Source organism: Panthera uncia, chromosome D2 (assembly GCF_023721935.1).
Source record: "Panthera uncia isolate 11264 chromosome D2, Puncia_PCG_1.0, whole genome shotgun sequence".
NCBI classification, from domain to species: domain Eukaryota; kingdom Metazoa; phylum Chordata; class Mammalia; order Carnivora; family Felidae; genus Panthera; species Panthera uncia.
In genome coordinates this window covers 45,135,123-45,147,669 of record NC_064818.1, presented here as the reverse complement: position 1 = coordinate 45,147,669, position 12,547 = coordinate 45,135,123, and the positions used below count along the sequence as shown (strand labels likewise).

At 47.9% G+C, this 12,547-nt stretch overlaps 1 protein-coding gene across 1 annotated transcript in view; it reads left to right on the top strand.

The window, feature by feature from the left end:
• The window catches only part of VSTM4 (V-set and transmembrane domain containing 4), a 92,462-nt gene that overhangs the window by 28,231 nt on the left and 51,684 nt on the right, over positions 1-12,547 (top strand). Inside the window, exon 5 of the mRNA XM_049646000.1 lies at positions 5,790-5,897. Coding sequence (XP_049501957.1) covers positions 5,790-5,897 — 108 coding nt within the window. The remainder of the gene's footprint in view (positions 1-5,789; positions 5,898-12,547) is intronic.

The window sequence follows — 12,547 nt, the reverse complement described above, 5'->3', positions numbered from 1 at the left end:
TGCTGGAGTGAGTTAAAATCCCTCAGGGCTATTGCTCAGGTATTTCTCGCCAAGCAAGATGATACTACAAACTGGATTTAAAAAAAAAAAAAAAATAGCAGAAGCATACAGTTTGCTGCCTAGACCTGAGATCTTGGCATTTGCATTTTCCCTGGGAGAGTGGAGGACTGCCATCGACTTTCTAGAGTCAGCGGTCTGGGGAGAGGTGGTCCCTTCGCTGTGCTGAGGAATGCTGGGGTCACCGGGCTTCACAGCCCCCCCCCCCAACACCCCCGCAGGCCTCAGGGTTGCCTGGCAACAGGTGCCGCCTGCCTTTCACTGGGGCCTCTCTGCCTGGCCTGCCCTGCGGTGGCTTGGTTTTCTGGGAGGGCGGGAGCTGGCACAAGTACACTGTGCACCCCGTCTCGGCCTCCCCGCTGCGTGAGTGTCACTCCAGCCTGCCGGCCCTGCCATCTGCTTCGGGGAGGCCTGGGCTGGGGATGGTAGGGAGACATTTTCTGCATGGTGGCTTGCAGTGGTGTCTAAAAATGACATCGGTGCCTTTGGAAGTCCAGCGGCAAAAGACAAAACTGCAAACGGATTTGAGGAACATAACAAGGTTTTGAGAATTATTTTGAGCATGCAGGTAATATGTGGCGTTTTAAAAGCTAATCCCAGATTTGGTTAAGTGCAGATGTTTTGTTGAATGTGGATCTGAGCGCTTGGATTCAGCCTCCAGACAAGCATTGTTTGGCCCGGTCTGAGTTTTTTAAAACCTTTGCGCCAATGTTTATAATTAGAGAAGTGTTTACATAAAAGTTAAGGGAAAGTCAGAAGATACTGGGCTGGCGTTCCAGCCCAAGGATGGCTGGCTGAAACATTGTTGCTGCTCTCAGTTCCGCAGGGCACGGCTTTGCTCTGGCTCATCCAGGAGGAAAGGTGGTGTTGGATGGAGGTGTTTGTGACCCTGACTGAAATGGCTCAGGGTTTTACCTTTGCAGAGAAAATCATCGGGAGGTGGTTTCAGTGTTTTGAGTAGATAAAACGGGGCGATTGTCTTTATGCAGCAAAAGGAATGCTTGGAACAGAGGAAAAAATTGGAACCTTGGGGTACCGGTGGCTGCCCGATCCAGGGAAACTCAGGTGTTCTTTTTGAGCTTTTCTTCTCCTGCAAGGTGACACTTTTTAAGGTTCCTGTAGCTCCAAGAACATAACAGAGAGCAGGCACGATTGATCCTAGGCCCGTGGGGACCCCCACACAGGCAGCTGAGGCATGCTGGCCAGGGTCCGCAGCCCAGGGGGCCTGTGTGCGGGGTGGTGTAGCTGAGCCTTCCAGACTGGCCAGATGTTTGATGATTCTGCAGCTACGGCTGCCTGTGGAGAGCCCCCTTTGTGCCACGTGGTAGAGGCTGTGATCTGAAACCAGAGCGTGGACCTCTTGGAGCCCCTCACCTCCTGCTGGGGCAGAATGGGCCACAGATGCCTACGGTATGCTTCTGGGGATGCTTGGGGGAGATTCTCACCACGACCTTGTCCCTGCTTGATTCCTGCAGTTTCGAAACCAGGGAAAGGGTTTCGATGAAGAGGGAGTTCGTGGAGGGCGTTGCTCTGCTCCAGTGGTGCAGACACTTCAGTATGACAGTTTGTCTCTCCAACCAAGAACTAGACTGAAGCTAAATTGCCCTTGCCTCTGTGGTCCAGGGTCCTGCGTCTTTGGAAATCCCCTCGGGGCAGATGCTGTGTCCACCTGCCCCATGTCTGCGTGCCTGGCAACGGGGCCACATCATTTGCTACCCTCTTGTGCCAGAAATGGCTATGCGGCAGAATCCCCGAGCAGCTTGCTCAACTGTGTGCAAATCCAGGACTGGCCATATGTTCTCTGTGTTCTGGCCCATCCTGTGGCCTGTCATGAATCCTGGTCTGTGACCTCTGCTCCAGCTCTCAGAGCTTCATTGCTTAAACAGAGACCCAAGCCCCTACCTCCAACCACTCAACCGAGTTCTCTACCATTTGAACCTGCAAAGCCCATGCATCTGAGACACAGGTGTCTCTCAAAACTTCAAAGGCAGTTTTGATTCTAGTTGTGGGAGAGGGTTTCCTCTGCTTCTGTCCCAGACTCCTCACATACCACTGAACTCATCGACCCCCATAATCTGGCTCGGCCTCCACCATCCTACTGAATTGGCTTTCCCCCCAAGACTTTTCCAGTAGCTTCCTAGTAGGAAAACCCAATGGATGTTTTCCAGCAGCACTTGATGCTATTAAAGAATCTTTCTTACATCTCCTCTCTTGGCTTCTAGAACTCTCACTTCTGTCTTCCTCTGCTTCTGTGGTTGGCTCCTGTCTCCCTCTGTAGGAGACTCTTCCTTGACCCTACCCACCTTCCTGCTCCCTTAAATATTAGGACAGGTGTTCCTTTCACTTTGCAGCCTAGCCCTACTATGTTTTCTACTTATTGTACTTTTAGTCCAGGCTTCTAAGTTGCCATGAACAGAAGCATACTCAAGCTAGCTTGGGCAAAAGTGCTGACTGGACTCCCCGGGGCGGTGGGGGCGGGGGGTGGGAGTAAAGGGGGGCAGGAAGGACAGAGCTGAAAGGAACCTGAGATGTCTGATTCCATCCCATTCTCTCTCCTCGTCTCTCCAGCTCACTGTAGAGGCCAGCCCCCCACCTCCCCCAGCTTGCCTGCCTTTTGGGCACTTACCTAACTGCTTCTCCAAGTGCCAGGGGCTTTACAGAGGTACTTTCCTGTTGACCCAGAAATTCCACTTCTAGGAACTTAATCTTAAAAACCTAATATGAGAGGTACATCAGGGTTTTGGTTTGTGAACCCCCATCACAGTCACTTGTGAAAGGAAACAGAAACATTTTGAGTAGCCAATGATAAGGTACTGTTAAGCCACTTACATTGATATGATAAAATTTTGTCACTCTCTCCCTGTATTTTTATTCTTTCTATGTATTTTGCATTTTCTATGCTATTTCATTTATTTACCTTTTAATGTTTATTTATTTATTTTGAGAGAGAGAGAGAGAGAGCGCGCACAAGTTGGGGAAGGGCAGAGAGGTGGGGAGAGAGAGAATCCCAAGCAGGCTCTGCACTGTTAACGTAGAGCCTGACGTGGGGCTCGATCTGATGAACTGTGAGATCATGACCTGAGCTGAAACTGAGTTAGACACTTAATCGACTGGGCCACCCAGGCACCCCTTCTGTGTTATTTTAGATAGGACTCAGCACAGAGCTCCAGCCTTCTTTGAAGCTCCTTGTGACCTCCTCAGGTTGGCTGAGTTCTTTCTGTGTGTTTCGAGTACTAGGCACACTCTCCTATTGGTGCAAATACCATGCAGCTCTCTGATTTCTTGATGAGGCTTTTAAATCTCCATTGTTCTATTTCTTACACTTAGGAGAGTGCTGAATGTGGCTGGTTGCTACGTTGTAAATGTCTGTTGGCTAAAGAAATTTGTCAGCAGAGAAATATTGTTGCTAAGTTCAAACATCTGTAGCTTTTTGCTACATAGAAGGTTAAAGGAATGCTTTCAGATTCTCTTTTACTTTCTTTTTTAAAAAAATTTTTAATTGATTTATTTATTTTGAGAGAGAGAGACAGAGACAGTACAAGTTGGGGAGAGGCTGAGAGAGAGGGGGAATAAAAGAATCCCAAGCAGGCTCTGCACTCTCAGCACAGAGCCCAAAGTGGGGCTTGAACCTGAGATCATGACCTGAACCCAAATCAAGAGTTGGACCCTTAACCGACTGAACCCCCCAGGTGCTCTCCCCCACCTTTCACTTTCTAGCAGTTGGCATTTTCTCAATCAGATTGGTGTTAAAGTTGATTACTGGAGTTTAAGAAACGGATGAACGTTGTTATGGGCTCAATATTGGTGTTCCCCCAAATTCATGTGTTGAAATCCTAGCTCCTAATATGATGGTGTTAGGAGGTGGGGCCTGTGGGAAGTGATTACATCATGAGAGTAGAACCCTCACCAATAGGATTAGTGCCCTTATAAGAAGAGACCCCCGTAAGAGCCTGCTTGCTCTCTCTTTGTTCTCTGCCATGTGAGGCTATTAAGAGAAAACATCTCCAAACTAGGAAGAGTTCTTACCAGATACCAATTCTACCAGCGCCTTGCTCTTGTGAGAAGTAAATGTTTATTTCTAAGCCACCCAGTCTATTGTGTTTTGTTATAGCAGATTGACTGAGACATATATGATCACGGTTTAACTTCAAAAAAATTATCTTGAGGTAATTGTAGGTTAATATGTATTTCTAAGAAGTGATAGAGATCCCTTGTATCAGTTTGTACCCTTAACCCAATTTCTCCCGATTATAACATCTTGCAAAACTACAGTACAATATGGCAACCAGGATATTGACATTGATACAGCCAAGATACAGAAATTTCCATCTCCACAAGGGTTTCTTATAGCCAAACCCATCAACTCCCGTCAGCTGATAGCTTCCCATCAACTACTCCCTCCTTGACCTCTGGCAATCACTAATCTGTTCTCCATTTCTATAATTTTGTCATTTCAAGAATATTATATAGGGGCGCCTGGGTGGCTCAGTCAGTTAAGTGGCCGACTTCACCTCAGGTCATGATCTCACGGTCCGTGAGTTTGAGCCCCGCGTCGGGCTCTGTGATGACAGCTCAGAGCCTGGAGCCTGTTTCAGATTCTGTGTCTCCCTCTCTCTGACCCTCCCCCATTCATGCTCTGTCTCTCTCTGTCTCAAAAATAAATAAATATTAAAAAAAATAAATAAATATTAAAAAAATAAAGACTATTATATAAATACAATCACACAGTATGTAACCTTTTGGGATTTTTTTCCCTCACTCAGCATAATTCTTTGGAGGTTCCAGATTGCTAGATGTGTCAATAGTTTGTTACTTTATCACTGAGTAGTAGCTGGGGGGGGGGGGTGGGTGGATAGACTCCAGTTTGTTGAACCATTCACCCACTGGGGGACATCTGGGCAGTTTCCAGTTTTGGGCTATTGTAAATAAAGCTGCTATAAACATACATGTCCAGGTTCTTGTGTGAACTTAAGTTTTCATTTTCCCAGAGTGCAATTGCTGAGGTGAAGGGCATTTGTAGATGTATCTTTTAAGAAACTGCCAAACTATTTTCCAGGGTGGCTGTACCACTTCACATTCTCACCAGCAATATTGTTGAGTGACCCAGTTTATTCATATCCTTGCTAGCATTGGGTATTGTCACTGCTTTTTATTTTAGTCGTTCTGATAGGTGTGCGAGATAGTTCGCTGCGATTTAAATTTGCATATGTCTAAATGGCGAAGGAAGTTGAACGTCTTCTCATGAAGTTATTTACCACCATATATTCTCTTTGGTGAAATGTCTCTGTACATTTCTGCTCGTTTTCTAGTAGGATTGTTTGTTTATTTTTTGTTGTTGAGTTCTGAGAGTTCTTTATCGTCTACATACTAATCCTTTGTTGGTTGTACAGTTTGCAAATATTTCCTCCCAGTCTGTAGTTTTGTCTTTTCATCCTCCTCATATGGTTGTTTACAGGGCAAAAGTTTTTAATTTTGATGAAATCAAATTTATCACGTTTTCCTTATATAGATAATGTTCTCCATGTCAAGTCTAAAAATTCTCTGCTTAGTCCTAGATCCCAAAGATTTTTCTCCTCTGTGTTCTTCCCCAAAGTTTTCTAGTTCATATTTTCTGTTTAGGCTTGTGGTTCATTTTAAGTTGATTTTTGGTAACGTACGAAGTGTATCTTACTTGGTGCATCTCCTCTGACCTGGCTCGTCCTGACAATGCTCCGCTGTGTCCTTGCCCTCAGATATCTACATATACGCCGTGCTCGTGTGCTGTGTGGGGATTCTCAGCGTCCTACTCTTCACCCTGACCATCATCTGGCAGTCTGTGTTTAGCAAGAGGAAATCCAGAGGTAAGCGGATAGATAAGGTCATGTCTGGAATGGGAGCACTACCAAACCACAGACAGGCGGAAGACGCTGGGCAAAGTATAACCTTGTTTGAAAAATGCATCGTGAGTCAGGGATTATTTACCTGTGACTGGTGAGTACAGCGAGTGAGGAGCTGTGTCTCCCTGAGACTCCGCTAAAATCAACTGTGACCACATTTAAATTCCTCTTTTTCTCAGGTCCCTTCCTCCCGCGGTTTCTGGGGGGGGGGGGGTGGCCCTTACTCCTCTCATTCTCCCAGAAGGGGCTATGGAGTCAGATGAACCTGGGTTTGATCCCGGCTCTGCCACAGAAGACCGGTTTTAGATGTATTCCTGAACTGCCCTGAGCTTCAGTTTCCTCATCTGCGAAATGAAATGGGGCAGACACTGCCTTCCTCAGTTAGCACACTGTTGTGAGTGTTATTATTCACAGTACTGGCGCTGTGCCTGGCAGGCAGGTGGAGTTAGGAAGGCTCCGCCCGGCCTGAGTGTTCACTTCCTTCCATCTCCTTTCCTGTTGGCATCCCTGATGCCCGGAATGTGTCCTCAGCCCCTTCTTGCTCTGCGTTTTCTCTCTTAATGATTCCAATTCTGGGGACGCTGATTCTTCTCTTTCTTTTTTTTTTTTTTTTTTTTTTTAATTTTTTTTCAATGTTTTTTATTTATTTTTGGGACAGAGAGAGACAGAGCATGAACGGGGGAGGGGCAGAGAGAGAGGGAGACACAGAATCGGAAACAGGCTCCAGGCTCCGAGCCATCAGCCCAGAGCCCGACGCGGGGCTCGAACTCACGGGCCGCGAGATCGTGACCTGGCTGAAGTCGGACGCTTAACCGACTGCGCCACCCAGGCGCCCCTGATTCTTCTCTTTCTATGAAGGCTGCCTGCTTTCCCTCTTCATTCCCCACCTCTCACCAAGCCTCAATGTCACATTTCCACCAGATCCTGTACATTTCCTCTGAAACACCCTCCGGGCTGCACCCCCTTGTGGATTCCCGAAACGGGTGCGGACGCTGTAGCTCCCAGAGATGATGTGGGTGATAGCTGGGCTCTGGAATTAGGCTGGCTCTGGTTCAGATGGCAACTCTTCACTTACCAGCTGATGACTTACCCGCTCTACCTCACCTTTCCCATCTAAGTAATGGGAATGCAGTAGGGTGCCAGGCTCTTAGGATTATTATGAGGATTAAGTTCAACGACAACAACAAAAACTTTAACACATTCTGACTCTCGTAAGTGTCCTGTGTGTATGATAACTTGTGATTATGGTTACGCGTAAGCGCAAGGTTACAAAGCTGGGAAGTGTCAGATTTGGTGGCCGCGGTCTAAGGGGACACTCAAACAGGGAAACTGAGCCCTGCTTCCAGAGGGCCTCTCCGCTGAGGCCGAAGTGTGGGCAGGGCTAAGGGGACCAGGGAGGGAGGGGGTGCACTCAGGGACCAGCCTGCAGGACGCTGTTTGCAGCACAGAGTTAGGAGACAAGGGGAGGACGATTCCAGAACTTTCAAGAGCTGTAGCTGTGGGAGAAGGGTCACCAACAGGAGCCGCGGAAGAGGGACCCACACGGTGCCAAACCAGGAGGCCACAGGGAGGGAGCCAGGACTATGCATTCCTCAGCCCTTCCTTCTCCCTCCCTCCTCCCCTGCTGCTTTGCTTTGGTCTCACGGACCGAAGCCAGAGGGCAGGGCCTGGAGGTCAGCCTCCAGGCCAAAAGAGTTCCCGAGAGGTGCACAGAGACACTTGGCACACTGGGCTCCGGAGACAGAGCAAGGCCCGTGGCCACACCTTTCTCCTTCACAGCTCGTGCCGCTCCCACTGTGCTCCGCACGGTCTCTGTGGAGCCCGAGAGCTGCCTTCATCCTCGGTATCTGCCTGCCCTGTCAACAGAGCCGGGGCTTTCCCCAGCTCCGAGGCTCCGAGACCTTGCCCACGTTTACGGGCTTGCGGCACGTGTTGCACACCGTGCGCTCGCCGCCCTTGCAGACAACGGGAGTCACGGGCCATTCGCCTCCTCCCTTCTCCTTGGAATTTGGCATGTGACAGCTGCTCAACAAATGGGGAATAAATGTGTCCCAGCTGCTTTGCTCCCACCTGCTGCAGTTCGGAAGCCGCCTGGGCAGTCTCCAAGCCCATTTTGCTCCAAAGACACCTCTGCCCGTGTTCAGGAGCATGCTAGAGAAGTGTGCCTTGAGCTGCAGGTTCTATTAGGCCTTAGGCAGAATCGGGGAAACAAAGCAAGGGAGTTGGTTCAGGAGACATCCTTCCCCTTCAGGGCCAACAAGGCAGACTGAGACACACCCTCCGGGCTTCACTCAGAGCCGCTAGAGACCCAGATCCCAACTGCCCTCGTCCCTCCTGGAGCGGGCACGGACAGCCTCGTGTGCACCTGCACGCAGTGTCCGAGAGCCCTACCGAGCTGCCAAGAGCTTCGCCTGGGCGCCTGCAGCAGGCCAGAATGTTGTTGCTCACTGGCTCTTCTACGCTCTTCTGTCATCCTCACCATCTGTCTGGAACGACAGTCCCTACTGCAACCGTTTGAGAGAGAACACAGCTGAGGAGCCTGAAAAGTCTGAAACAAGGGCGTGGCAGAGGCCGCGTCCAGCCTGATCCCGAGCCTTCCACATTTGTCTTCAAGAAAACCTTCGCCATCTGGGGGCCAGCCTTGCCAAGGAATTTCCCTTCAGCCTTCCATGGTGGTTGTTGCTAAGGTCCTTCCTGAACAGCAGTCATAGCTCCCGCAGCTCCTAGGGAGCTGGCCTTCTGTAGCCCTGGCAGGCAGGTCCTGCCCCACGTGGCCTAGGAGCCAGGCACTTCCCCACCACACTGTAGAGCCAAGGACAGAGGACTGTGGTGGGCTCAATGTTACCCCTCAGCTGGACCCCGGAGCCTTAGAGCAGCACTGCCCAGACCTTAAGGAGCAGATGGTTCCCTGGGAAACCTGCTCAAATGAAGATTCTGATTCAGTACCTCTAATGTGATCCCAGATGGTGTCACCACTTTGAGTAGCAAGGCCTTAGAGCCGGTTCTTCTGAACTCTGTCCTGCTCTGTCCCTCCCTTCTGTCACAAGTATTCCAAAAGGATCTCATTACTCTCTGGAAATGAAATTCATAGATGAGATATGCTTGCTGAACCCACAAATATAGAATCAGGCTCAGACCCCCTTGTCATATGGACATGGTCTGCGTTTTCTATGCAACCATGTGTGTGTTGGGCATTCTGCACCCTGGCCTCATGGAGGGAGGCTAAGCTCTCTTGCCTGTGTGAGAACCACACAGTGTCCAGGTTCATGGGCTGCTCGCATACATGTGCAAAACAGAGGTGAACCCAGCACCTGCTCTCCCGCTCCCTTGGCAAGATCTGTCTGAAAAGAGGATATCAGAGTAGCTGTCCCCACTCCTGACGAAATCCCCTGGAGGGCCCTGAAATAAACAGAGCCCATCCCGGAAGCCGGGAGGCCAGAGGGCCAGTGTCTTTCTCTCTCAGCCTTCCTGCTGCCCTGCCCTCACCCCCGGCCTTGCGCTGCCTCGTTTTCCTGGGGTGCTCGTTATTCACATGAGCTGGACTTAAGTGCACCCATGTATTACTTGCCTTCCACTTCCTCCCAAGTTGTGAATCTTCGTCCTGGCTCTTTGTTAGTGCCAGGATACCTGGAACTTCATCCCAGGGCCTCTGCAGCTTTGACTCACTCTGGAAAGCACCAATCCTGATGGCTCAAGACCAAGCCCTGAGTTATTCTAATGGTTCCTCAAGCACACTGGTTTTGAATGGCCTTTACTTGTTCAGGAATTAATCCAGACTCGCTGCTTTGAGGTGGCCCCAACAATCCCCCAACCTTCTCTGTCTGAGCTTTCAAAAGGGCAGTTTTTAAAAAATGTTCATTTCATTTTGGGGAGAGAAAGAGAGAACGTGAGCAGGGGAGGAGCAGAGAGAAAGGAGGACAGAGGATCCGAAGCAAGCTCTGCAGTGACAGCAGAGATCCTGATGCGGGGTTTGAACTTACAAACCCTGAGATCGTGATCTGAGCCGAAGTTGGATGCTTCATGGACCGAGCCACCCAAGTGCCCCTTAAAAGGACAGTTTTGAAGGCTCACTAGACCCAGATGGAAAGAGAGGGGCTTAACCCTATTGTCTCTGCTCTTTGTGATATCTTGGTCTCTGCTCTTTGTGATATCTCTGTTCTTTGTGATATGCTGGAACTCTAGCCCTGGAACAGGGCTTCCTAGAGCTTGCCAGATAGATAGCGAGATATCTTGCTAGATAGCCCTGCATCAGGCTCTGAACTAGCAACACAGAGCCTGCTTGAGATTCTCTCTCTCTCTCCCTCTGTCTCTGCCCCTACCCCACTCATGCTTCTCTGTCTCTTTCCACACAAATAAATACACTTAAAAAAAAAAACTGTTGGAAATTGTATATTGTTCCTTTTTCTCCTTGAACTTTTATCGTCAAGCCACTTCCACCACAAGATTTTATCCCACTTTATTACAGTTGTTTTTGTTCATACTTCTCCATAAAAATAATGTGTATAAAGATTTTAATTAAGGATTTTAAAATTTCCTTATTCCATAAGTTTCTAGGTTTTAATTGTTTTTGTGTTGAGTTACCAATATTACATAATTAATGAGATCTAGAAAACGGGTATAAAGAATCAAAACTCCATGATGATATTATCAATTTTGATAATAACCATACGGAGAACATTTCATTGGAAATGTATTTTTATTGAAGTAGATTTGTAGTTTACTTCATATACCCTTGTATGAATTTGCTTAGTAATAGAATTCAGCACCAAATCTATTCCTACTTTTTACATAGATGCTAACCCTGAAATACTTCATTCTGCATAAAAAGAGGCAGGAATGGATGAAGTTTTCTTATACTATTCAGTACTTTGTGTACTACGGAGTTACATGTCCGAAGTCATATAGTGATCAGTCATTGAAAATGATTTTTAATATTCTCCCAGCTGACAACTGGATTAGGTTATTATTTAATCCTTGCTGAAAGCAAAGTATTGGAAACTTCTCTGCTGGTGAAAGGTTTAGATGCCCAGCCATTGGTCATTCGCTTTCTCAACACCGGCACCAAGGTTTCAAATCATTTCTTGTTTGATGCCTACTATTTACCCTTAGGACAAGTCTCCATAGTACAAGCCAGGATGGGTGAGAGGCATGCGTTCAATTTTGTGCAGAGAAAGGATGATGTGATGAGGAGGGAGGGAAAGGAATACAGCCAGAACTCAGGCATGTTTCAGGAGAATGAATTCTGAGGAAAGAATACCATGGTAGGTGAGGATCTAGAAACTGCTGTCCTCAAAACTGCCTTTCCTAAGAGTGCCCAATGGTGTGCAGATCCCAGACTAATGATCACTGGTCTATTTAATACATCTAGAGTAATTCCAGGAATATATGAATTGTTCGGTAACTACTAACTGTGGTTTTATTATTGCTGCATCTGGAAGTTATCCCGCACAGAGCAGGTGCTCAGTAAACAGAATGCAGAAGGAATGTACGTACTAATAAGGGGTTGGAACAGGTGAACCTAAAGAGCCCTCTCTAACGTTGAGATTCTGTCATGCTGGTCTGGAACCTGCCCTGGTCACCTGCAGGACAGACCACGCCAAAGTGTCATAGCTTAAAACATCAATGATTTTATTTGCTGACAATTCCATAGGTCAGCACTTTGGGCTGGGCTTAGCTGAGCAGTTCTTCTGGTCTTGGCTGGAGTCGCTCCTGAAGCTGCGGTCTTCTGGTGGATGAGCTGGGACCTGGCTGCTTTGGGGCATCAGCTGGGGGGACTTGTGTCTGTTCCATGCGGTCTCATCTTCTAGTAGGCCAGCCAGGCTTCTTTACGTGGTCGCAGAAGAGTTTCCTATGACAAGAGAGAGAAAGTGAGCAAATATCAGGGCACAAGGGCCTTTTATGCCTTTGCTTGTGACATATTGGTTATTGTTTCATTGGCCAAAGCACATCTGGTGGCCAAGCCCTGGGTCAGCGTGGGAGGGACTTTCACAGGAGTATAGTTAGATACAGGGAGGTATGATTCATGGAGCCATTGGTGTAATGATCCACACCCAACTCCAGAGCCTATGGCTTTACTTCTGCTTGAGATGAACTCAGTTGTGAGCATAGATTGGAGACTTATTTGGATAACTTCCTGAGTATTCTTATATTTCTTCTGCAGCTAAAATATGTTTTTTTTTCTCAATGAGACCTACTGTGGAGGATGTCTTGCTCTAAGACTGTTTTTCCAAGGACCCCCACTTAGTCCTGGAAAAGCACTGATCAGAGAATGAAAACCCATTTTACAGAGAGGAGCACCTAAGTGGAAACAGGTTTCCCCAAAAGGCTTTCTCATGACTGAGGTAAAACTTTGAAGTTGGGTGACTCTGTTACTCTAGGACCTTTCAGGTTAGAACCCACCTCAACCTAGCTTGGCAAAAAAAAAAAAAAAAAGAATGTTTTGGGTTAACAAACTAGGAGGTCTGGGGTATATGGCTTCATGCCTGGCTCAATCCAGGAGCGTAACATTATCAAGTAACTGTAGTGTCCCTACTATAGTTCTGCTGTAATCATCCAAAGAGAAGTATGAAAGCCCCAAGAGGTGACTTGTATCAACATCTGGGCAACATTTGGGC